We start from the raw sequence: 26,868 nt of genomic DNA, 5'->3' as shown, positions 1-26,868 counted from the left end.
TAAAATGTAAAAAAAAATGCCTTTCTCTCCCTAGCTGAGATCCTATTGGTTTACACTTTCAATACTGCAAGGTGCCAAGAAATAAAATAAAAATATGACATCTGGGTCTGGTGACCTTTGACCTGCGCGGTTTGAAAAAAAACAAAAACAAAAGAAATCGAAGGCGTTTCCATTCTCCAATAAACTGAAAGACTGAGCAGAAATCCAGCTGTGTTAATCCGGTTCTGCTTAATCTCATTATGACTTTACTCCGATTAAAATAATCAGATTAAGTTGTTTACATGACAATTTCAAAAGTCGGAGTAATAATAATAAAGTTTATTATTATTATTTATAGAGCACTTTTTGAAACAAAATCACAAAGTGCTTCATGGAAAAAAAACAGAAAATAAAAAAGAGAGACATGACAGTGATAGGGCTGCAACTAACGATTATTTTCATTGTCGATTAATCTGTTGATTATTCTCGATTAATCGATTAGTTGTTTGGTCTATAAAATGTCAGAAAATGGTGAAAAATGTCGATCAGTGTTTTCCAAAGCCCAAGATGACGTCCTCAAATGTTTTGTTTTGTCCACAACCCAAAGATATTCAGTTTACTGTCATAGAGGAGTAAAGAAACCAGAAAATATTCACATGTAAGAAGCTGGAATCAGAGAGTTTTGACTTATTTTTCTTAAAAAATTACTCAAACCGATTAATCGATTATCAAAATAGTTGGCGATTAATTTAATAGTTGACAACTAATCGATTCATCGTTGCAGCTCTAGACAGTGATCAATCAAACAGAAAAACTAAACTAAATTACAAACAGAGAAGGAAACCCACGAAAACAACCGAACCCCCGAAACACAACAGTGGTGAAATGAATAGATAATGAAATAACATTAAGAGAGACAGGTGAGAGTAAAAAACAGAAAATAAAAAAGAGAGAAAAAACGAACAGAAAACCGGTTCCCCTCCATCAGGTCCAGACTGATGTGGGTTCAGTTCGGAGGTTTAGAGTCGAGCCTGGCAGCATTCTTTCAGAGTGAGGAGCCGGCTGCAGCTCTCCCCCGACCTAATCCACTTCCTCCCCAGGAAATGGAGAAGGCGGATTTCTGCCCACACTGCAATTTCCTCCCTCTCTCTCTTTTTTTTTCTGTCTTTCTTTTTTTTTCTTCCCCTCCCCTCCCCTTCTCTTCCTTCCCTTCCCCCCCCCCCCCCCAGGACAAAATTCTCTTTGAGTGTGGGGGTTAATGGACGGCTTGTTTCTCAACACGTGTGTTTAGATAGAGAAGAGAAGAAGAAGAAGAAGAAGAAGGAGAGAAGGAGAAGAAGAAGAGAAGGAGAGGTGTTTGGAGGGAGAGAGACATGTTGCTGTCTGTCTGAGGGAGCAGGAAGGGAAGTGGATCCCAACCAGCAGCAATAAACTAAACACTGGAAGAAGAAAACGTTTTCTTGATTTACAGATGTGTGAGAGTCGGATCTGCAAGGAGAAATACTCCTTAAATGTGCAGAATTACTCCTTAAATGTGCAGAAATACTCCTTAAATGTGCAGAAATACTCCTTAAATGTGCAGAAATTCCCCTTAAATGTGCAGAAATACTCCTTAAATGTGCAGAATTACTCCTTGAATTACTCATTAAATGTACAGAAATTCCCCTTAAATGTGCAGAAATACTCCTTAAATGTGGATAAATACTCCTTAAATGTACAGAAATACTCTTTAAATGTGTGGAAATACTCCTTAAATGTGGGGAAATACTCCTTAAATGTGGATAAATACTCCTTAAATGTGGATAAATACTCCTTAAATGTACAGAAATACTCCTTAAATGTGAAGAAATACTCCTTAAATGTGGAGAAATACTCCTTAAATGTGGAGTAATACTCGTTAAATGTGGATAAATATTCCTTAAATGTGGGGAAATACTCCCTAAATGTGGATAAATACTCCTTAAATGTACATAAATACTCCTTAAATGTACTGAAATACTCCTTAAATGTACTGAAATTCTCCTTAAATGTACATAAATAATCCTTAAATGTGCCAAAATGCTCCTTAAACAAGTTGCAGCAACACCCGGAGGCGAGCTGACCCGTGGCAGGACGCTGGAGGCGGACCTGTTGAGCGCTCTTCCTTTTTCTGCGACAATGTGAAAGGGGAAGTGGGCTGGGGGAATTTCCTGTGCCGTTTCTTCCCCCACGTGTTCAGGCCGCCTCTGCAGAGCCAGACGCCCCGCTGAACCGCTCACACGTTACAGAGCCGGTTAAATATTGATGGACGCGGCTACTCTTTGAACGTCGGCTCTGTTATCTTGGCAGCGCTCCAGCCCCGCCTGCTCTCTGATTGGCTGAAAAGCGGCGGTGACCCGGCGGGACGGGACGGGACGGGGCCGAAGCCGAAGCCCCGACAAGCCGACACAACCGTCACCGCGTTGCTTCACTTGCTTTGCTTCACTCCTCCTTTTCAAAACATGTTCCGACATATTTTCCCTTCCCTACCTTTCCTCTCTGCTTCCAACTTTTCTTTCTCACTTCATTCAATCAAGACTGAGGAAGACGAACAAAACTGGATGGGTAGAAGAAGAAGAACACGCAGGTTCTCTTTGGTCTGAACCAGAGTGGAAAAGTTAACTTTTTGTATTTGGTTGGTTTAGGTTCAAACTGACCAACAGCTTGTAAACAAAAGTCACATGACTCACAAGCAGCTTGTTTATTGGACAGAGTTTTGGTACAAATCTGACTCCAGTCTCTGTAACTTTATCTAACATGACGGACTTGTCTGTCTCTTCTTCTGTGGTGTTCATACCCGTTAAGAACACATGAAGAAGAAACAGCTGAATATGAGCATCAGTCCAGACTTCATTTTGTTCTGCTAGGCTTTCCAAGCATGAGGAACCTGCATCCGTCTCCTTCTACCCATAATCCCTTGTGTTTCTCTTGTTCTCTTGTTAGAGGACTGAGACTCTCGCTGCCGTTATTCGGTGCCACCAGAGGTCAAAGGTCATCGTTCTCACCTGGACAAACCAGCTGAACTGAAGGAGGAAACACCGCAGAGCTCAGAGAAACCGATCAGAACACGCTGGGTGTTGAACGCAGCCTTAATCCCTCTCTCCCCTACCTTTTATCAGTTGTCCTCCTTTTTTTCTATCGTTCACCAGATCACCATTCATGTCAAGCTGACCATGTATTCTCTCGCTCTGTGTTGTCTCTTTGTTCCATCCTTCAGTTTCGCTCCCAAAGGTGTATTTTGTTGCACTCTGTTTATCTCCTCTCCTCTCCTCCTCTCCTCTCCTCCTCCTCCTCTCCTCTGTCTGACTGTCTGATTCCAGTACAGTCAGTTTGTCAGTTCTGCTCCAGTGGAAGCGTCTCTGCTTCAGCTCTCTGACCCCAGATCTGCTCCGACGCCTCGCTGCCAACAGGTAATGCATGACCAGTCCGGTGCACATGCGGTGGTTAATAGAGTGTGTGCTGTCATGATTTGATGTGACACTGCGTCTGCCATGGATTTCAACCAGTTAAAGTAGTGATACACAACATTTTCATATAAATAAATGTCTGTTCTGCTCCTCTTTATCTCTGATTTCCATAAGTGATCCAATCAATCATCCAGTTCATAAAGCTTCTCCATCGTCTGTTCTAAACAGCCGGTGTCTGGCGGCTCTCTGGCGGAAGTGATGCGTTTTACGTTTCTGATTTGTTTTGGAATCAACAGAAGAAGAAGAACTGGGTAGTTAGCATGAGCAGCGATAGCCACCATGGCTGAACAGACAAAGAAAAACTCAAAGAAACTCAAACTGCAGCAACAGAAAATCCAAGCTCTGCCCACATTGTTTGATTGACAGGTGATCTCTTAGCTTAGCGCCAAAGATGGAGGCTAAAGAAAAACAACAATCTCGAGGATTACCACTTTAAATCAGTTTGGGTCAAATACGTTAATTCAATTTAACTGCTAGAACAAAACCTCCCCTCAGAATTATATGAAATCTTCCTCAACAACTTGACTTAGAAAAGCCAAGCTCCGCCCACACTGTTTGATTGACAGGTGATCTGTGGGAAGTGCACTGTAGAAACACCACAGTGAGGCTGAGGGACAAAGATGGAGACTAAAAAAATGTTAAAATATTAAACAGAAAGCGTTTACAGTGGAGGATGCTAAAGACGCCGAAAAAAGAAAAAATCAATCAATCCTGTTCCAAGTGACGGACTGATCAATGCTGTGTAGGAGTCACTGCTTATCTGTGTGTGTGTGTGTGTGTGTGTGTGTGTGTGTGTGTGACTCACGCAGGTGCGCAGGCAGCCTGGCAGGCTCGTCCTCCATTCGGCTGGCTGGCCTGGCGGCGGGAGCGTGGACGGGGGAGGAAGTGGAGTTTGGCAGCGGACTGGCGGAAGGACTGAAAGAGCTCCTCTCCTGCTATGAATAGACACAGAGACACAAAGCATGGCTCACAGCGCTGCGCAGCACACCGGCCCTGAACCCACACCGGCCCTGAACCCACACCGGCCCTGAACCCACACCGGCCCTGAACCCACACCGGCCCTGAACCCACACCGCCCCGCCCCGATCTGACCGACGCCGGCTATGAAACCTGGACTGCGTTCCTCTGATAAACTGCTAAAAAGAAACAGCTATCCAGGCAGTAACACGCTGTTCACCTTTAACAGCATCTTTTAACGGATGGTAAACTGTCTATAGGTTATCAATTCCCCCCAAAAAAAAAGCAACTTTGCCTGTTTTTGTTGTTTTTTGGGCATTTTCACCTTTATTAGACGGTTCTAAGTGGAGAGAGACCGGAAAGATTGGGAAAGCGAGAGAGAGAGGAATGACATGTGACAAAGGCTCGGACTCGAACCCAGAACGTCGCGTTTGCATGATACACACCTTAGACCACCAAGAGAATTAAAATAGATTCTGACCAACATACTTTGTCTATAATAGTGTTAGATTTGTGTAATCAAGTCTTTGGGATTTCCTCTCAAAAGGACTCTCTCATCGATTATCGTCATCATGGATGTAAACACACAGAATCTGCTCCCTGTGCGCTGTAGAAAATGTGACTTTCTGAATTCCACTACATGCAGAAGGCTTACTAGATGTTCAAGAACACCTGTGCCAAATTTCAAAGAAAAATATTCAGTTTTCGCAGTCCTGTCGTCTCCAGAAAAGCCGTGTGTCAAGAATGCTACATCTGGCTTTAAGGGATTTTTTAAGGGGAAACTATAAATATCCAAAGTGCCTCACATGCTGCAGATCCTGAACTGACCAACACACCGCTGCTAAAGCTGATATTCAGTGTTTTTATCCCTTAGATGCATAAGTGGGTCGAAAATCAATAAAACCTGATTCTGAAATGACCCAGCTGGGTTTTCTTTGCATTGAAAACATTTCATCGTCTCCCATTCCAGGTATTCCTCTATTCCTTCTTGCTTTTCAGTTTTCCATAAATGGGACAAAAATGGCCCATATGCATTTTCTATGGAGTTGACATCGATTACATGCAAGGTTCCAGAAACCTTCACAACTAAGTTAAATTTGAGTTTTCAGAGTTTTCTTCTCATCAGGGTGGAAAAGACACTAAAACTCTCCACTGAAACCAGACTGATGAAATACTTTTACGGTCAGCAGCTCCCTTAAAAGACACAAAAAAAATGTGCAGAGAAAATCAAAAGTCACTGCCGGTTTTCCAGCCTGTTTTTCTGCGTCTGTGTTGAGGAGGATCAGAGCTGAACGACACTCACTGGATTATATCTGATATTTAATAAAAGGACAATATCGGCCTCATATATCGGTCTAGTTTAACTGTAAATATCTGTATTCTCACTTTTGATCGGCCCATCCTAAAGGAAGAGAGACACAAGTTCCCTGGTTTTCAACTCGCCGACACAGACCAGAACTGCTAGGATTAGTATTTTCTAAATCCTGCTTTTCCTAAAATGTCTTTATCACTGAAACTTAAGCAAATGCAAGACACAAAAACACAAACCGAACAGCAGAAACATGCAGATACCACAAACAGTCCACAATGAGGAGGCAGGTCTGGGAACAGATCCATCATGTTCCATCTCACCGGCTCTGTGGACATTTTGGGGGATTTTACACCTGTCACTGAACCAGTTTCTGCGGAGTTCACACCTGGCTTTCCTGCTGCACGGAAGTGACTCAAGGTTCGGTCCAGCAGGTGAACCGGTTTTCCTTTATGATCTTTTCCCAGCATGCAAAACTGCTGCCGGTTTCCTTTCAGTGAGGAAGCCAAATGAAGGAAGAACTGAAAGATCTCGTCACAAACACGAAGACACTTTAGTTCCTTGATAGATTTTGCTTTCTTCGAAATCTTTGATGAGTTTTTTCACCAGCCGGTCTGCACACCGGCTCCACCAGGAATGTCCTGTGGAAGTGAAGCAATAATCTCTTAATCTCCTATTTCCCCCCCCTTTTTTTTTTTTTTTTTTTTTTTTACAGTGGTGGGTTTCTTGCCCCCGCTTGACTTCCAGAAACCCGGCAGTTTCTCTTCTCTCTTCTCTTTACGGTTGGGATTGAGTGGGGTTTTTTTTTTAACGTCAGGTTCATGCAGTCAGGAGGCTGAGCGAAGATAATCTGCTCAGTCTGACCTCACACTTCTGCTTTGGAAAGGTGAAAGTGACGGGCTGCTGTGGTGAAAACCTCTCAGAGTCTAAATGATTCAGCTGTGATCCTGCAGTGAGACCAGGATCACTGATCACTAGATCTCCCTCAAAAAAAAAAAAAAAAAAAAACAACAACTTGACATTTCACTTTCTTTCCACAGACAGCTTGCAGGTTTTTCCACTTATTCTGGGCTCACACTAACAAAAATCCCTGTAATTTTCCTATAATATTCCTATAGGGATTTATAATGAGTCTGTGGTATTCAGTGGTGAGTTTGCAGTTTCCTTATGGTCTTTTGTATTTTATCTCCTATAGTATTCATAGAATATCCTTTACCGTGGTGATTAATAGTGAGTTTATAGTGGCCTTATCACACTTTATGGCATTTGTTTTCATCTCCTGTATCCTATAATATTTCCTTTTGTCTCTTATCATATCCCTATAGGCTAACATTACTTTTTGTATCCTATTCCTATAATATTTCTGTTTTATATCCTATAGTATTCCTATAATATTCCTATGGAGACTTACAGTGTGTCTGTGGTGATCAATAGTGAGTTTATAGTGAATCTGTCATACCTTATAGTATTTGTTTTTATCTCCTGTAGTATCCCAATAATATTCCCGTTTGTCTCCTATGGTATTCCTATAATATTCCTTGTTTATCTCCTATAGTATCCCTATAATAAAGACTTATAGTGCGCCTGTTTTACTCAGTAGTGAGTTTATAGTTTATGGTATTTTTTTTTTTCCTATGGTATTTCTATAATATCCCTGCTGTTGCTGGATCATACTGATAATTGATCATAGGATTGGATCTTTTTCCGTATTGATTCTTCATTTTCTGCTCATTACAGTAAAAGCATCAGGTCTAAAAGGATATTTCCTCTTTACAACATGTCTTAAAGCGGTGTGTGTGTGTGTGTGTGTGTGTGTGTGTGTGTGTGTGTGTGTGTGTGTGGTGAGGGGGGATAAACGCTTGTAGTTTCACAGTCACGACCGCTTCAGCAAATGCAACACTACATGCGAGCGGAGGCGAAATAAGCAACAGATGACTGGCAAAACAAACCGATCTCATCCATTCACCCGCATGCAGCGAGCCTGCGGTGAGGCTCAGGAGGAAACTACAAGTCGCTGTAGGAATATTACAGGGATACAATAAGGGATTAAACTCACTGTTGATAATCTGGTAATTAAAGCAGAATAAAGCTTATCATAAGAGAGAATGAGATGAACACGTTACCTTGGTCGCTATGGAGGATTCAGACATGATCTCCCGTCAACTTCTCCCTCTCCTTCCACTTTGATTTGATTTTTATTTTAGTCTTTTTCAAATTCTGCTTTTTTTTGTTGTCCTGTTCCTCCGGAGCGTTCACCCCGCAGCCGTCCGGCCGTCCAGCGGGCAGCGGGCCGGGTCGAGACGGGACAAGTTGGAGGGTTTTTTTTTTTATTCGCAGTCTGGATCCATAACGCGGCGCGGAGCGAAACTTCTTTTGTCTGACTGTTTCCTTCCTTCACATCTCGGCAGCGCGCTGGTTAATCCCTTCCTGGAAGAGAGAGACTGAAGAGAGCGACGGACATCTCTCTCTCTCTCTCTTCTCTCTCTCTCTCTCTCTCTCTCTCTCTCTCTCTCTCTCTCTCTCTCTCTCTCTCTCTCTCTCTCTCTCTCTCTCTCTCTCTCTCTCTCTCTCTTTCCGTCTCTCTCTCTCTCTCTCTCTCTCTCTCTCTCTCTCTCTCTCTCTCTCTCTCTCATTGATCTGGATGTGTGTAAAACGGTGAAATGACGTGAATTCCCAGCATCGAGCCTTGCCCCCTTAAAGGGAAACCCGAAGCAGGAAATTGCTGATCATGTTGCAGGCAGCCAGCGGCTTTCTGCACAATGCAATCTGCTTTTTTATTTTTTAGTAAACATCATAATGCAAATACAGACATGCTTTAATTAGACGTGTAATGCATTTTAGAAGGAGGATAGTATACAAATATGAAGTAAGTCTCTATAGGAATATTATAGGAGTTCTATAAGCGATTCTGCAAAACCAAAAGCCATAAAGTGCAGAAAGGTGCAGAGGTCACTATAAACTCACTGTTGATTACCACAGATGCACTGTAAGCTACTATAGGAATATTATAGCAATACTATAGGAGATAAGGAGGAATATTATAGGAGATAAAGGTTAAATGGTTTTAATCCATTTACTGTTTTTAATCCATTTATTGTTTGAATCAATCTATTTTGTGTAAAGCACTTTGAGTTGCATTCTATGTATGAATTGTGCTATATAAATAAACATATTATGATGATGATGATGATGAGGATGAGGATTATTAATACCATTATAAAGAGGAATATTATAGCAATACTATAGGAGATAAAGTAGAATATTACAGCAATACTATAGGAGATAAAGTAGAATATTATAGCAATACTATAGAAGATAAAGTACAATATTACAGCAATACTATAGGAGATAAAGTAGAATATTACAGCAATACTATAGGAGATAAAGTTGAATATTATAGCAATACTATAGAAGATAAAGTAGAATATTACAGCAATACTATAGGAGATAAAGTGGAATATTATAGCAATACTATAGAAGATAAAAAGAGGAATATTGCAGGGAAACAAGCAGCACTATAAGGTGCTTTATAGGCTTTTTGAAAAGTGATCACTCCCTGGATTACTCAGAAACATGAAGTGCAGAAAACATTTAGATTGAGATTATTGTTATGAATTTATTTTCTCAGATGAAGTGTCATTTTCTTGATCGGCCTCCTTCTGCCTTGTTTCAAGATGTAAACTCTTGTTTTTAGGAACTTACTGCTGCAGGTGAGACAGGGACGGAAAGTGGAGTGATCTCGCCTCTCTGGCAGGATTTGTCACTTGATTTAAAGTGTCTCTGTGCAATTTCTGGTCCAATGCTGGCCTCTATCGCTCAGCGTTGTCATGACAACAACAATCTGCCCTCCATAGAGCGAGACCATCATCAGCATCGTGGGCAGGTTGGACTGTTTCACAACCAACAACAATCAACCTTCTGTCATGTTTTACCCAGTTAGCGCTGTTTGTTTGTTGGATGGAGTCTTGCTGTGATCGAAGGAAAGGAGTCGCTATTCTGTGTATGAAGTAACTCCACTTCCCCGGAGCATAAATGGGCCAGTCTGTTAGAATTCAAACTGTTTGAAGGATTATATACATGCCGAATTTATCAGAACACCCTACAGATTAGTAATAAAGTCTCAAATTATATTTTCCGATGTGTGTTTTTTGCCGATAAGCAAGTTATAAACAAATTGCCAGATTTTTGAATGGACCTTGGTGTGGCAGGAGGGCCTTCAGCCTCAGCCCACTCCTGTGTTTCTGAATGCAGAAATCTGTTCACTTTGTTTCACTCTCTACCATCCAGGAGCCTGCTGATATTTACTGGTCATATTATGCTTCAGGAAAACAGAAATATCACACATTTAACCTTTAAGAAAAATAAGATTTCAAGACTGAACATCAGGCCAAATGACTTGATGGACATTTTTTTACAGTGTAGAGTTTTTTCTTCAGTGACCCCTAGAGGGCGCACACACCACATTTTGGGAACTGTCCATTTTTATTATTTCTTCTTCACTGTACTGTTATTTATATACAATGAGGAATTGTAACATAACAACAATCAGAGAGAAATAAATGAACACACTGCCAGAGGTTTATTTCAACATATTATATTTATTTAGCAGCATAAAGTCTAATGCCTTTTTGTTTTTAACATTACATAAAATTATGCTATATTGCTTAAAATCTGCTTTTTGTTTTGGTTGCAGACTATTTTTTCTTGTGAATATGATTTTTCTCAAAATTGTGTGAAATATATCAAATTATTTTCTATTTTATCTTAACCATAATATTCCACCTCTACATTGCTTTCAGTGTTTCTTATTAGGAAATTATATCAATCATATACAAAAGCAAGAGCAAAAAAGTGAGAAATGGTGTCTTTCTGGATCAGAAAATGAGACATATAATTAGTATCCATATTATATCCAGTTTTAATCTTTAATCTTTAATCTTTTCGTTTAATAGGAGAGATATTATCCATCAAATCCTTCATGAAACCTTAATTTTGTCCCTGATCAAACATGTTATTCTCCATGCTTTCTCCCTCTGTGTATCAAATAAACGGCTCACTGAGGCCCCCAGGCGGACAGCAGCGGTACCGCACCAATCCTGGGTAAATAAGTCATAGTTTCGGTTTCCAATCGTCAGAAATGAGACTTAACCGGCTGTCAGTGCCTCGGTGTTTGTTGTAGTGGAAGGAAACCGAGCAAGAGCCTCAACATGACGGAGTCCGCGGTAATGAAATTCGTCTGCGCCAATCAAGGATCAATTAACACCGATGAACTGGTGTTTAGCGGCTGTTTTGGAGATTTCCGTGATGTGAGGGAGATTATCTCGAACCGGGAGAAGTTTGCTTGGTGTTCCTCCGGCGGGCAGCAGAAGGTGGTGGCCAAGACAGAAGTGCGACTGTGTAAAGCCAAAGACTGTCAGGGATGCAGCAGTTTACATCTGTGTAAAAGGTTCCTGCTGGGATCCTGCCCGGTCGATCTGATGAGGTGAGTTACTGTCTTCTAGTTCCTGATAGTGCCTATAATAAACCCTGTTAGGCCTACAGCAGCCTATGTCATGTAGTGCTGACGGGCCTTAACCCGGGCCTGCCGGTTTCCCAGCTGTAAAATCCAGTTGGAGCTGGCAGTCCTACTCACACTCACACCTATGGGCAATGTACAGTCTCCAACTCACCTGACCTACATGTGTCCGGACAGTGGCAGGAAACCAGAGGAAACCCAGGTGAACTCTGGGAGAACATGCAGACTGAAAGGACCAGGGTCGAGATTTAAACCCAGGACCTTCTTGCTGTGAAAACTATTATAAAAAACTGAAATCAGAATAAAAAAAAACTAAGGTTCAACAGTGGCCAACAGTATATGCAATATCAGTAAGAGAATGGCCACATTTATGTAAATTGTCGGAGGGCAGCACAATGTGGTTCACATATTGAATATAAAAAGACATTACTACACAAAATAAAACCACAGACAGGCACCCATATTAAAAGCAAGAGAAAACTGCAGCAGATTACTGCACAAAATATAACCAACATAATGGATGAATAAAATATACAGAAGTTAGAATAAGAACCCAGAAGATGGAAAGGAAAGAAATCCTAATTAAAAGCAATGTTAAAAAGATGGGTTTTAGTAGCTCTAAGACCTTCAGGGAAGGTGTTCAAATGAGTGTTCAAAAACATACACAAGAGAAAGAGCAAGAGAACAGTGGTCGGAAAAATAAAAAATAACTGGACTTTTTAGCTCTTTTATTATAGTCCATTATCTTTTTGGTGATGAGCCTCATCTTTTCCTCCCTGCTGGTGTTGGTCTTCAGCTTCAGTTCTACCAACTGGCACCGGTGTAAATCCCAGGGGTGCAGCCGGGCCGGAGAGGGGCGGGGGCCCATCACAGGCCCTCTAAATACAGAACGGCTCCCCTGGCATTCAGATGTGAATTACTGACGAGCGATGTTAGTGCGGACTTTCTTGCTTAGCTAGTGTATTACTTCCGGGTCCAGCACCTGCCTGGAATGGTTCCAGGATGTGAGCGACCAGTCTATGTTGTTTAATGTTAGCGCTAAGGCTAATGTTAGCTAGCTGATGTTACTTTTCTCCCTCGTCCATCCATGCAATACTTTTTTTTTTCATCCTGTTAAAGTTTGTCATTGCAGCATAACTTGGAAACTCAAGTAGCAACATTTTCTTTGACTTTCCAACTATATCATCCGATTTATCATGTGAATGGCATTCATGTGAAATTTACAATTCGGAAATTCATTTTTCTTCAAATCCACCCAATAAATAGCCTACCTTTTTAACTAAACTACATGTAGAACGTCTTGAAGATCACCATTGTTATTCTGAGCCATAGTATATTTTAACATCAATTTTATCAGTCAAAACCATGAAAACTGACTAAAATGGGATTTTTAATTTCAGTAAAGGATGCCACTTCCCCCATGATCTGAAGTCTGAGCATAATGTGACGATACTGAGAGAGCATGAGCTGGAGGATCTGAACAGGACGGAGCTGTGCACACTGCTGCTGCAGAACGACAACTACTTCCTGCCTCCTGTAAGTACCAGACTGGAAAGAGGATCAAGAGGGAGGGGGGATTAGATCTGATGGATTAATTGATTGATTGATTGATTGATTGATTGACACAGGTTGAACTCCCAGTACTTTCTATATGGAGTTTGTATGTTTTTCCTTCCACAGTCCAAAGACATGCAAGTCAGTTGGATTGGAGACTCTAAACGATCCATAGATGTGTTTCCAGGGTTTCCCATACATAGACTACTTATTATTATTTTTTTCACTATTTAGAGCTGCGTGTAGCGCATTGATTCGCTCAGCCCCTACTTGCTCCGTGCACTCTCTCTCGCTCCCTTTCTCTCTGTCTCTCGCTCTCTCTCTCTGTCGATCACTCCCTCTCCCTCTCCCTCTCTCTCTTTCTCTCTCTCTCTCTCTCTCTCTCTCGCTCTCTCTACTGGACCTGTCTGTTCGCCTCCCATTGCACACACGGGCGTGAGGGATATATTTTTTTCCATGCCAAGAAGACGGCCGACTGAATTCCGGAAAAAACAGTTATTAACTTATTCGGAATGCAGCTGAGTTTCCCAGATTAGCAGATTAGCTGTATGTAGCTGCTAGTCAGTATCCACCGAGTGGACTGATAACGTTAATATTAACTTTTTAACTCTGACTCTGAATGTTTGCTCCCTAAATCCAGATTAATATTGAAAAATATTTTCAAAGAAGGAAAAGGACTCGTCATCCTGAGGAGGAGCAGGACAGTCTGGAGCAGAGGAGCTGAGCAGGAAAACAGAATAGATAATAATGTTAATGTAATGTAATGTAATGTAATGTAATGTAACGAGAGATGCAGCAGGGCAGAGGGGCAGAAAAGGTTTCTCTGTAAAAGGAGTCTCATTTCTATTCTTCACCTTGTAGACAAAAGTAACAACAAACAGAACAGTGTAGCACTGTTTATATTTTTAAGTTATGCTATCTTTGACACAAAGTACTTTAGATAAATAGGTTAGTTATTTGTTTGACAAATGGAACTATTTAAAATGGATTACATTAGATAATTTTTCAGTCACCCCCCCAGCCCCCTCCCACCAACTCACCTACCACCACAAATAGATTCAAATTCTGTGGGAAACACTGGTTTCTCTACCTGTGTTATCTGTGGGCGAGCTGTCCAAGGTGTTTGCGTGCCTTCCACTCAATGCATGCTGGGAATTCAGTTTCATATCAAAGACTGTTGCTGAATCCAAATGTCCGGACTTCAACGGACTTGCGGACATTACGGTGCGCTCCCGTGAAGTCCAGGAGAGTTTAGGGCTGTCCATTGTCAAAATTCATCAAGTCCGCAAGGGCTCTCATGAGGACTTTTGGGGACGCTCCATCCAGACTTCCAGTGAGTCTGCTACCTTGCAGACTTTTCTGGCAATATTTCCCATAGTTCATTGCACTATGGATGTGTTCTAAATCAGCTGACATAAAGAAAGGCAGATCAAGAAGAAGAAAAACAACAACAAAGGCAAATGTCAAGCATGATGGAAAAACAGCCAAAGAGGGTATTCCTTTGAGTATTAAATTCATTCATAATAACTTATGCCAACGCAGTTATGGTGACAGTGCACACGCTGACTGCTTCCTGTTTCAGATTCTGCGTCGGCAGTATCCACAGCAAGGAGTGAAGGGAGAAGGCCCGTCCCGTTTGCCCGTTTTATACAGTCCCGCACCCCTGCAGCTTTGCGAACTCACATAGTCACGTGGGGCGATCTGCCTTATTCTGCCGTGCTTCAAGATATTGATACTTGCTTCCAGAAAATTCCTGAAACAAGTGAAACTGCATTGGAAACAAGTGGGCTTATTTTACCCCATTGGCATTTTTTTCTACTTATTTTAAGATATTTTAAGATTTTAAGACTGAGTCAAAACTAAGTCGATGTCAGAATACGTAAAACCATAGTCCACGAGGACTACGTAGTCCGCACCTTTGGATTCAGCATATCTATGTTGGATTTGGCCATGGCTGTCCCAAGAATTGGACACTAGTTGAAGAACTGTTGAAGAAATATTAATGAATGAATGGATGATTGGTTAAGTGATTGATTGTGTGACATATTTAGATGTGATTTTGCCCTGGCGTACTGTATTGCTTGTAACCACCTTTTTCCCATTCTTATCCATCTTCCACAAGATATGTTACGATTACAACAACGGCGACGGGCCGTACGGCCGGTGTCCGGACGGGGACCGCTGCACCCGGCTCCACATCTGTGAGCGACACCTGAGGCAAGACTGTTTCTGCCCCAGGGCTCATGACTTTTATGATCTGCAGCCGTTGAAAGCCCTGCAGGATAGAGGTGTGCCCCCCCAACTCCTTCGCTCCATGAAGTCTATCTATATGAACAAAGAGGCTTTGAAGAGCCGTGACAACAAGGGCAACAGGGGCAACAAGGGCAACCATCAACTGCAGCAACGAGCCTGTTCCGCCAGTGACATCCTTGCTGCCGTAAACAGCGATGATGGACCAAACAGAAGACAAAGGCAAAGACCCAAAGGTAAATCCACACTGTAAAAAATGTCCACAATTACAATACCATTCATCTGGTATTGAGTCTTCAAAATGTAATTTTCTAAAGAGACAAAATCTGGGATTATTTCACTTGTTTCCAGTGCTAATCAGTTTGTTTTAAGAATTTTCTTGAATCAATAATTTTCTTGATACTAGGGGTGATCTGCCTGAAGCTAGAGCTCCACTACCAGCGTTGCGTCGCGTCGCCTCAGCGTTGCGCCAACGTGACGTTCTCCCTGCTCCACAGAGCGCGTTGACTTTTGAACGGATTCACCAGAAAACAATCAATTCAACTTTATTTCAGTGAGGGAGAACGCGTGCATCAGCCATCGAGAATTGAACCTCAGCGATTTTTTTTAGCTTGGACGCAGCCATCGGACGCAACGCGAGCAGTGGAGCATCTTTCAGTTCTGGTAAAGGAATCAATCCTTCGATGGCTGACGGCTGAGTGGAGCAGGGCCGTTATGCTGCCTTGTTTCAAGATATTTATACTTGTTCCTAGAAAACTTCTGAAACAAGTGAAACTGCATTGGAAACAAGTGGGTTTATCTCATCCCGTGGCATTTTTTTCACTTTCACATCACACTTAAGAATGAATATGAGACTAAATGACGTTAAGATGGATGTTTTGCAGTGCAGTAAGCCAGTTTCAAAAGCCTCTATTGTAGTATAAGCTGTATTTACACAAATTAAAGAGGTAATATGTGAGATATATGTTTATTTTTTTATTTTTCATTTTGTCTCCATCTTTGATGCTAAGCGTTAATTGCTGTGGTGTTTCTGCACTGCACTTCCCACAGATCACCTGTCAATCAAACAGTGTGGGCGGAGCTTGGATTTTCTGTTGATGCAGTTTGAGTTTCTCTTCTCTCTGTCTGTTCAGTCATGGTGGCTATCACTGCTCATGCTAACTACCCAGTTCTTCTTCTTCTGTTGATTCCAAACAAACCGGAAATGTAAAACGCATCACTTCCTGTGCGCCAGATTTTCAGTTTAAAACTGGACATTGGTTGGATCACTATTGTGTTATGTCTATTGAACTTGGATCGATTCACCACATAGTATCAAAACAGACATTTATATACATGAAAATGTCACAGATTATTATTTTATGTTGCATTTTTGTGTGTGTCCTTTAGATAAAACTGAAAAATGCCAGTTCTTCATCAGAGGACACTGTAAACATGGTGGTGAGTAATCAATTATGGATGACACTTTAAGCTAGTTTTATGTTTTCTCATCATTTTTTAAAAAACATTTAAAATAATTATTATACTAACTTAGTAACTTGGTAAAGTATTTCAAAGTAGTCAGCACATCAGTTTGGTATTATTCATCTGTCGTTTCATACAAACCCACAGAACTTGAATGGACAGAACGGTCCTTCCACTGTTTGCTATGGTAATTTAGCTAGTACAGCATAAAATGGCGATTACAGAATTTTAAGGGTTAGTTGCTATGGTGACAACACAAGTATTGGCATTAAGGTCATAAAGTCTGTCTCTGCTAACGTTAGCGACGAGGCTAACGTAGCTTCATCACAGACTGTACTTCTCTCTCTAGCTCTTCTAGTCAACATTAGCATGTTAGCAATCCATGGCAGCAAGGAGACAGAGAAGCTGCTTTGGTTCTTGCTGTAAAACCTCTCAGCTCAGTGACTTGCTGTGAGTCTCTTTATACAGAAGCTAGTCCGACGGGTCACAGCAAGATGGCCGCCGCTCCGTCCATCCTGGAACGTTGATTTGAATGGGAATGACCGTTCTATCCATTCAAGTTCTGTGTACAAACCTTACTATCAAAATGTTTGTCATACTCTTCTCAGACCGGTGTTTTAAAGCCCACGACATGCCGCACAGACGGCAGGTCAGTCAGGTCACCGAGGAGATGGAGAAGGACTGCGACCCTGAAAAAACATGCAGGTACACTCTGCTGGTGTTCATTGAGAATCACGGGTTTGATGGCTGAATTTTTTTAAGGCCACTACTGATATTTCTGGATTGAAGATGCCATGTTGACCTTTTACATGCCAAATACAGAAATGTAAAAAAAAAAAAATACAAGCAGCGACTCCAGGGTTAAAGCCTAAATTACTTTTAAGCCCAATATGAGCGATATGCCATTTTTACATAGGCCATCACCAACCACGGACCAAATTTAACATTTTGACTAAGGTGGCTTTCACAGCTACATCATTTGGTGCGGACTTTACAAACTTCTTGCTAAGTTAGGATCTTTGACAGGTGTAAACACGTCATGTGGACTCAGATGCAGACCAAAAACCTGCAAAAGATTAACCAAAAACTGGTGGTCTCGGTCCTCTTCTATGCGGACCATGGTGCATTTCTGGTGTGAAAACTATTTCAATTAAGTCCAACCCAAAGAGAGGAAATTACGATATGGGCGCAATGTTTTGTTGGTTCACAGTGGGTTGTTTGGGTTGTTTTTAGCCAAATTACAGCAAAGAGGAAAGAGTTTACGACCAAAGGGCAAGGGCCGGATCGAACCCATGCTGCTGCGAGAAGGACTTTGCCTTAATGACCTATATTTACACCATTATTTCCATGTAAGAACATTATAAACACGGAAGTAGGGAAGATTCGTGTGAATGCGTGAGGTCTGGGTGCGCACAAGCATGACTGTTTTTTGACACCAACAGCTATAGTGAAGATTTGTGCTACATAATGGTGTTTTACAATCTGTTTTACAAAAACATGCTAATAAGCAAAAATCCATCCAGGCGGCCTTTCGTGGTCCAATTGGCAAATTTGTAGAGGACACTCAGCAGAAAGTCTGGACCAAGTTTTGCGTCAATCGGACTAACGGTGTGGGAGTTGTAGTGTTTTCTGAAGTGTTTTCTCTTTTATCTTACACTTCTATCATCCCTCTTCATCTGTTCTTTGGATGCTCTCTTGTTTGTGTGCAGATGTCGGGAGATGGAGCAGGAAGTGGCGACTCTGCAGGCTCAGCTGGTGGAGAAACAGACGGAGAACGACCGGCTGAAACTCCGACTGGACAGCATGCAGGAGCAGAGCCAGGCGGAGGAGAGGAAGGCCGGGGAGGACGGGTCAGAGCACACACACACACACACACACACACACACACCTACACACACACACAGGCATTCATACTCTGACATTGCCTACTCAGGTGTTAATCAGAATTGTAAGTCTGACCTGGTTAATTAGTGCAACAAGACTGACTTAAAATGCAACAAGTATACAAAGCTCATTGCTGTTGTCACAGATGTGAAAAATACAATTTGGTAGGCTACAGGTTGCATTGGAAACCCAACATTTCCAGAGTTAGTCCACTTCTCACACAGGGCTGGGCGATAATTCAATATTATCGTTTATTGTCTTTCAGTAGAATCATATCGTCATGATATGAAGATATTTTAATATCGTGACACACATTTCTGCTGTCTAAATTGATGATGACAAGCAAATTTTACTTAAAAACTCTCGTAAAATGAAGTATGGTAGTAATATTATTTGAATATTTCTGTTTTGTGTGACATCACACCTAACATTACCATTCGGTTCAATGAGATGAACATTAATTTGATTATTTAACGTGATTTTGCATACATGAACCATATCGTGATATATATTGATATCGAGAAAAATCCTTATGATTATCGTGATATTGATTTCAACCATATCGCCCAGCCCCATTCTCACATATGCAGACAAAACACTCTGTGACAGTAGACTAAATATAAACACACTACAAGTATAGAAGCTTTGCATCACACATCTCCATAGCAACCAGGTGTGTCTCCATGATGGAGAAACATTGTAGAACTGTGTGTTAGTTAATAAAGTGTAAATCTGTAGCAAGCAGCTAGAACCAGAGAGCAGCTGGTGCAGCTTGTTGTGGTGTGGCTGTAGATCCATTCAGTAACGTTCTCAGTAAAAGTGAATAGTGTGATAAGGTGGATTTGGTTACTGTGACACAGTAAACTGTCTTGTCTTTAGCCCTAGTCTCCAAAACACTGGCGTAGTCACAGATGAAAAATACAACTTGATAGGGTTGCATCAGAAACTCCCCATTTTCCCCCCTAGCCATTATCAAAGTCCACTTCTCAGCAGTGATTAGACTATAAATGGACAGTGCACTCACACACACACACACACACACACACACACACACACACATACGCTGAGTCACCAGTAATCTCCTTCCTCCCTGCAGGAACAACCTGGCCCAGCTGAAGGATGCCTACACCAAGCTGTTTGAAGACTACAATAAGCTCAAAGAGGAGAAGAAGAAAAAGGTGACTTTTTGTCCACAGCAACATACAACACTGAGCGCTTAAGATGCCTTTTGATCTCCAAATTTCACCGCTGAAATTACTCTTTCTGATGGTGTTCATAGCTATTAACCTTTATTCACCCAGGTTAGTCCTTTGCAAATAAGGCTGCGTTCAACAGCCAGCATGCTCTGATCGGTTTCTCTGAACTCTGCAGTGTTTCCTCCTTTAGTTGGTTACTTTATCGTTGTGTGGTAATTTAGTTGAATGAGCACACCGATTTGAAAAGTCTGCAGGTCTTCTGGTGCGTTCACATGCTGGTGGGAAGCTCCGACATCCGGGACTTCCAAGCCGGCTGCCAAACAGCATTGCATGTACTATTTGGTCAGAAAATCAAACCCAGAAGACAAGTGATAAGCAAACGTCAACGTTGTGAAAAGGATGATGTGGATTTGGCTGCTTCTTGCTTTTAAAAAGTCAGGATAGTTTGGCTGGCTGACCAAGTAGGAAAATCATTATGTGCTGTGCTGCTACTTTGGTTAAGAATTAGAGCAGAACAAGTAATCGGAAAAAATCGAAATTGCTATATGAAACTGCAATTTCCATATCGCAGATGCTGCAATATGGAAATTCGCAGCATTTCTCTCTCAATTGCTTGAGAGAGAGTTTGGTCCAAAATGGATTTCTAAACCAGGTGTTTTAGAGCTGCAGGTAATCTTTGGTCCATGAATCAAAACCTCATCAGACTCAAACTCAGTAAATCTGCACACTGACATGCTTTTTAACAAAATCACTTTACTTTAAACAATTTTAAAGTTCTAAAAAATAAGAAAAGCTTGTGATGATATGCATCGCAGTTTAAATTGCAATTGCAATATTCTGCTAAATAATCGCAATTAGAGTTTTTGTCAATATCTTTAAGCCCTAGTAAGTCTCTTTTTCAAGGGAGACCTGGTCAAGAAATCAGCATCAAGACAAACATAAATCAGGCCTGGACCTGTTTGACCTTTGCCCTCTGGCCCCGCAGGCCCAGCTGGTGCAGAGGGAGGTGGTGGAGGAGCTGCAGGGCCGGCTGGCCGCCGCAGAGCAAGCCCTGGCTACCAAACAGGAGCAGATCGACACCATGAAGGAGAAGGAGCTGGAGACCATATCCGTCTTCCAGGCCCAGGTGTGTGTGTGTGTGTGTGTGTGTGTGTGTGTGTGTCAGTGTTAATTTTCAATGTTAATTGTCATTCTGTTAGTCTTATGCAACAACAGCCTAACAGATTTTAGTCATTGCATATTGATTTAATTTTGTCACTTGTTTACTGTTTAGCATGGCCTGTGATTTTGGTCAACTAAATATAATTACATTATAGTCAACAAAAATATATAAATATGGCTATTTCAACAGTTCAACCCTAGAATAGAGAAACTACTCTTTTAGGGTAGATTACATTTAAACATTTTTCTTTTTTCTGGTTTTTGAACTCTACACTCAACCATGAAACAGTCGTCTTTTTTTGTTTTTTTGTTTTTTGAGGATAATGACAGAATGACAGGAAAGAGCTAATATAGACAGCGGGAGTTTAGAAGAGCAAATGGAAAATCTTTCATGAACTGGATTTGGTTGAATAACTAATGTGTTACATGCTCTCAATCAGTGATAGAGATTTGTTTATAGGAAAAAAAAACATCATGGATTATCACTTTAATTGGCCATCGCTTCAGACAGACTCTAAATGAAGTTAGATCAAAATCACAGGTATACATCCTCTTCCGCTACACCAGCTCGGAGGCGGGGTTTAGATTCTGCTTGTTTGTGATTGGTCCGTCAACTGTCACTAGAAGCAGGTGAAACTAACCATATACATAACAACAACATAATCTTTTAACGTATCTCTTGCAGGCGGAGGTTTACTCCTCGGATTTCTACGCGGAGCGAGCAGCGAGGGAGAAAACCCACGCACAAAATGAGCGTCTGGCCGCTCAGCTGGAGTTCGTAAAGAAGCAGAACAACCAGCTGCAGAAGGAGATGGACTCACTGGGCAGGTAGGGAAGGAAATAACAGTCTTAAACTATGATATGGAAGGAAATAACAGTCTTAAACTATGATATGGAAGGAAATAACAGTCTTAAACTATGATATGGAAGGAAATAACAGTCTTGGGCAGGTATAGAAATAAAAGTCTTAAACTGGACAGGAATGGCACGAAATGTAAAATTGATGATGTGAAATTCCCTCACTTTTCTATGACTTTTCCACAACGAAGTCGCAGCATTTCCATGAGTTAAAACTGTTCTTCCTTCCTGGTTTGTTAATGTTGTTTTTCAGTCTGGTTTCCATTCCAGTTGGGCTGAAAACCATTAATACAACGAATGTGTGAAACTGTAATTGGAAAATACATCCTGCTATATTCCTGTAAAGTGACCCATTTGTAAAATTCCCTGATATTCCCTGTCTGCAATACAACTCTCTAAATTCCAGGATATTCCGGTAACTCCTCTTCATCGATCCTCTCTCAACACAGCCATGTTGTCCCTTCTCTTCCTCAGGCAGTCTCTGAACGAGATGCAGAGGAGACACGAGTCACCGGGAAGAAATCCACCGGGGGGCGCTGCTGCTCCGGGGGGAAGAGGTACGCAGCTTGTCAAAATTGTTTCCTTTATGGCATTCACACTGGGAGCTGCCCAGTACAACCACAGTTTGCTACTGGTGGCCAGCGGAGCAGCCGGGGGTTCGGTGCCTTGCTCAAGGGAACCTCAGGGAGAGCGTTTCTCAGTCACTTTCCCCTCCTAGATTTCCCCAGACTGTTTGGGGAATGTCTCATCTTCTCTGCCAGGCCAGTAGAGGAGCTTTCAGGTGATGCAACACCCTGGCAGCCATGTTGGAGGCCCTGAACTCTTGGGCAACAGTGGCTGTAAACAGCTGGTTGCATTTCTAAATGTACAACTTGTTCAACTCAACAGAATTGATGGTTAATTTCTGTGCTGTTTTTGAGTGGGAAGTGATCATTTCATCACTGATCCATCTGATTGATTTAGTGTTTAGATAATGTCAGCTTGTTAGCTAGCTAACCATAGTATCTGGTCAGCTAACATCACTGTCTTGTTGTTAACACATCTGATTAGCACACTAGCTAACGTAGCTAGTAGCAGCTAGCGTTAGCATGTTCACATTAACATCAGTGTGTTTGCCGGCTAGTTAGCTAGCTAACAGTTTGTTCAGGTTAACTGAGCTGACTCTTCTCAAGCTACAACTCAGAGTGTTTTGGAGTAGAGACTAGGGCTAAAGACAAGACAGTTTACTGTGTCACAGTAATCAAATCCACCTTATCACACTATTCACTTTTACTGAGAACGTTACTGAATGGATCTACAGCCACACCACAACAAGCTGACTCAGCTGCTCTCTGCTTCTAGCTGGTTTATAGATCCAGACAGCAGGTTGTGATCAGTTCTGTCTCTTCCAGGCGCTGACAGCCAGCAGCAGCAGGGGATCCTACCTGAACACACCTGTCCGATGTGTAACGAGATCCTCCCGGACCTAGACTCCCTGCAGATCCACATTATGGACTGCATCATCTGAACCTCCGTCATTATAAACATCCACAACAACAACTCCAACACCTACAGCAGCACCTTCATCCAGTGCCTGAAATGGGCCGGTACACACCGGTACTGAGTACCGGCACTTCTGATTTTTGTCCACATGAGTACCCTTACTTCTTATTCCGTACCGGCACTTCTGATTTTTGTCCACATGAGTACCCTTACTTTTTATCGCGTACCGGCACTTCTGATTTTTGTCCACATGAGTACCCTTACTTCTTATTGCGTACCGGCACTTCTGATATTTGTCCACATGAGTACCCTTACTTTTTATCGCGTACCGGCACTTCTGATATTTGTCCACATGAGTACCCTTACTTCTTATTCCGTACCGCCACCTCCTGGTACGCCTTAGTTGAATGAAGAGACTATCTCCGTATGAAAAAAGTGCGCCATAGACTTGACAGGGCTTCAGTTAAGCAGACAGCATCCTACAGACTGAAGGCAGCGCTCCGCTCACACACGGGGAGTCAAACTGCAGCCGAAAACAAAGCTGCATAGATCAAGTGAAGAGGTGTCACTCTGGCCCTAAATTAAATAGCCTCTTGTAATTACATGTTCTGCAATATTAAAACCATTCTACTGACGTTTTGCCCCGCAAAGGCAGATTGTAAAGAATATAATGGCTTACATTCTGATGCAGGACTTTGTGGGCAAAACGACAATGGAATGATATTAATTGTGTAGAAAAAAAAAATACATTTATATTGTGAGCAGAGTGATGCCTCTTCACTTGATCTGATAGAGCGCAGGGCCGTTAAAGTGTCAGTCATGAAGAAATTCATGGTAATCAAACGCCAATATGTCCAATCAACACTACTGGTCAGGTGCCAATAGAGAGAGAAAATAAAATAGAGCATGTGCAAGCACAAATAAAAGGTATGTTATTGCGCCAAGGAGGAATAAATGTACATAACAAGTTACATAATGCTAGTTTTCTTATATCATGACTGTCAACAACAGGTCAATATTGCTTTGTTGCCACTACCTCCAAAAAGCACAGACAGCTCTGTCCGTCAGTTATATAAAGACAATATTGGCCTCTGTCTATTTGCATCAGTCTTCTGTATGCTTGTAATATGTAATCTTTCTCTGATGTAATCTTTCTCTGATATTATTACAGCACTAACCCAGCACATTTTTCTGTTGATTTTTTTTTTAAATGGCAAGGTAGGTTAGGACTAGTTGTTCTGCAGCTAAACTGACTGCAGTCTTGTTTCATTTTCAGTTGGTTTTATTGTAGCATATATGCAATATTATATTTGTATGTAATGAAATGCATACAAAAATACATTTGAAGTGGGATATATTACCAAGATATGCGTATAAGTATAAATATGTCCAAGACACATGCGATGCTTATGACATGCAACTGCTGAATTAGGGTACTGCCACCTTTTTTGGTCCAATTCAGGCGCTGCCTTCATCTAAGTCTTCCTCTGCTTCCAAATGTACCAAAACTTTCCACAATCCCCCGATAAGAACAGAGAAATCTGTCCGTTCATCTCTCAGTTCAACAGTAAAACAGTCTAGGTTGAGAAAGGCTCTGCTGGCAGACAGAAGCAGTAGTGATTTCATACTCTAAGTCTCTATGCTGACAAAGTGCCATGCAGACAAAATAAAAAGCCAAACTTCAGTATTTAAAAAGTCCCAAATTTGTTTATCACTTAATGGGTTTTGTAGGTTTCTTTTTCAAATCAAAATGAAAATTCCTTCTCTTTTGTGCGTTCAAAGGATTGTATTTTGTTTTTAACATACGCTCACCTGCCATTTTATTAGGTACACCTATCTAGTAGCAGCTGGTGGTCTGTTGCTATAGCAACATTTATGATAAGGACCAACAACTTGTGTGTTCAGATCCCCTTCTGCACTCCACTGTTGTAAAGACCTCTCTCATTAACAAGCTGTTTCCTCTGTAAACTCGACAGACTGTAGTGTGAAAATGTTTCTGATGCTGAACCAACAGTCAAAACACTAAACCACTTCATGCTTTATATACTGAGTTGCTGCCACATGATTGGCTGTTTGGAGGAGCAGGCCGTTTGTGTTAACGAGCAAGTGTACCTAATAAAGTGGCCAGAGAGTATATATTAAAGCAGTTGGTGTAAGTGGAAAGAGGTGGAATGGACCACATAGGCACTTTAATGTTGAGATATAATTTATTTTTTATTTCTTTTGGTTCTGCAGATGATACCTGGTGGTATGAATAATATGAACATTACATATTAGTCCAGTTAATCAGTTTATTACAGTAAGCAACAGCCACATAGAGTACTACTACTAATCCTGCAGTCTGTATACAGGCCTTCTGTTCCCATGCTTTAATTCTCTGATTAAAGTGAAATTAAATTGTGTGCGAATAGTCTCTGTTTCTGTCTGCTTTTGTCAACATTACAACATTTATATACCTGAGGTCATGTGTTTTTAAACTGCACACTTGCTATATATTTTGACATACGTTTTTTTTTTAAAACATAGGATGTAGTTGAGGGTAAACCCAACTAAACTCAATTTACACAACTTTTTATTTACAAAACAGTTTACCCACTTTTTTTTTTAGGCTGACAAATCTGTATAGCATAAATTCATAGTATCCATCATAGTATGTGGTTTCAAAGTGATGCAAGTTATTAGGGTCTTTTGAGTAAATGAGCATAAATGTATGCTTCTTCTGAAAATATATGAATTTTGAAATTAAATCTCATTACATCACAAAGATATCTCAATACTTTTATCTTTCAGTCACACAAACACCAGAGCATCAAAATGTAAGTGTAACTGGTCTGAAACATTTTTACATCCCATCTCTGTCAAATAAACAAAAACCATGAATCGCCCTGTCCAGGACTTTATTTTATACCAACCCATTGTCCCTTAGGTGAGAACTGGTTTTGTACTTTTAGATTTATTTTGGGATGTGTCACTTAATCCACTGAACATCCCCCTTTCCTTATAGGAGAGACTCTAGAGCAGCGGTTCTCAACGTGGGGTCCGGGGACCACCAGGGGGTCCTTGAGGGGGTTCCAGGGGGTCCCCAGCAAACTGATGAACTGCTAAACTTCAGCATTATTTAATTTACAAGAAGTGAACACAGTTAGAGAATGTAGAAGAATGACTGTTTTGATCATAGTTCATAACGCATGAAGCGTGTCCAGCTTCCAGCACAGATATTGAATATCTGAGGGCCGCACTGAATTATTCTTCGATCAGATCTTGTGAGCAGGAGTTATTAACAGTGTAATTCAGTGATTAGTCAGGGATGTCAGGGGAATATGACGCCGGAACTTTTTTGAAACCACATTGTTCACACGTGTAATAAACTTTACAAAAATATATGCTTTATTTTTATAGCCCTTTCCCACACATAGTTTCAGAGTTATTTTACAGCAATAAATAAAAGGCAGTATGACAAACAGAATGGGAGGATGGCCTGTTGATTAAAGAGACGGGATGGAAAGGTCACAGCAGGTTTGATCCCATTTTGAGTCATTCGTCCTGGCAAAGTGTCCTTGGGCAAGACGCTGAACCTCGACCTGCTTCACTGTAAACTGCTGTTGATAAGAGTATCAGCTACAATACAGTGGTGGAAAGAAGTGAACATACTGGTGTGAAAATCTACTTTATTAGATTATCATTTAAAATGGACTCCGAGTAAAAACTGAGTTACTTTTTTCCAAAAGAGAACTTTGTTAGAAAAAAGACGATTTCATTCACTTTCATTGGGAA

At 41.3% G+C, this 26,868-nt stretch overlaps 2 protein-coding genes across 4 annotated transcripts in view; one reads left to right on the top strand and one right to left on the bottom strand.

Annotated features, from left to right (window-relative positions):
- The window catches only part of etv6 (ETS variant transcription factor 6), a 30,642-nt gene extending 22,441 nt beyond the window's left edge, over positions 1 to 8,201 (bottom strand). Inside the window, exons 1-2 of one of the 3 annotated variants that reach the window (XM_071900592.2) lie at positions 7,854 to 8,201; positions 4,270 to 4,399 (exon numbers count right to left, since the gene is read on the bottom strand). In XM_071900592.2, the coding sequence (XP_071756693.2) occupies positions 4,270 to 4,399; positions 7,854 to 7,880 (157 nt within the window). In that variant the 5' untranslated portion in view covers positions 7,881 to 8,201. The remainder of the gene's footprint in view (positions 1 to 4,269; positions 4,400 to 7,853) is intronic. The other 2 variants (XM_071900591.2, XM_078282134.1) reach the window with 2 other exon arrangements.
- Positions 8,202 to 10,882: 2,681 nt separating this feature from the next.
- Positions 10,883 to 24,179, top strand: LOC139912723 (protein mono-ADP-ribosyltransferase PARP12-like). Its single transcript, XM_071900597.2, has 11 exons — positions 10,883 to 11,212; positions 12,646 to 12,781; positions 14,922 to 15,285; positions 16,439 to 16,489; positions 17,122 to 17,218; positions 18,223 to 18,363; positions 19,494 to 19,575; positions 20,579 to 20,719; positions 21,440 to 21,582; positions 22,087 to 22,169; positions 23,004 to 24,179. Exons 1-11 carry the CDS (start codon positions 10,938 to 10,940, stop codon positions 23,117 to 23,119), a joined length of 1,629 nt encoding a protein of 542 aa, XP_071756698.2. The 5' UTR covers positions 10,883 to 10,937; the 3' UTR covers positions 23,120 to 24,179.
- Positions 24,180 to 26,868: the final 2,689 nt, after the last annotated feature.

This window comes from Centroberyx gerrardi, chromosome 24, assembly GCF_048128805.1.
Source record: "Centroberyx gerrardi isolate f3 chromosome 24, fCenGer3.hap1.cur.20231027, whole genome shotgun sequence".
In the NCBI taxonomy this organism is placed as follows: Eukaryota; Metazoa; Chordata; class Actinopteri; order Beryciformes; family Berycidae; genus Centroberyx; species Centroberyx gerrardi.
Note: the sequence above shows the minus strand (reverse complement) of the source record. Positions and strands in the feature narration are given on the sequence as shown.

Bases quoted from the DNA above. Each gene is read 5' to 3' on its own strand.
- LOC139912723 (XM_071900597.2), top strand. From the start codon at position 10,938: ATGACGGAGTCCGCGGTAATGAAATTCGTCTGCGCCAATCAAGGATCA. The intron at 12,782-14,921 runs GTAAGTACCAGA...ATCTTCCACAAG, and splicing joins ACAACTACTTCCTGCCTCCT to ATATGTTACGATTACAACAA. The intron at 21,583-22,086 runs GTAGGGAAGGAA...TCTCTTCCTCAG, and splicing joins GAGATGGACTCACTGGGCAG to GCAGTCTCTGAACGAGATGC.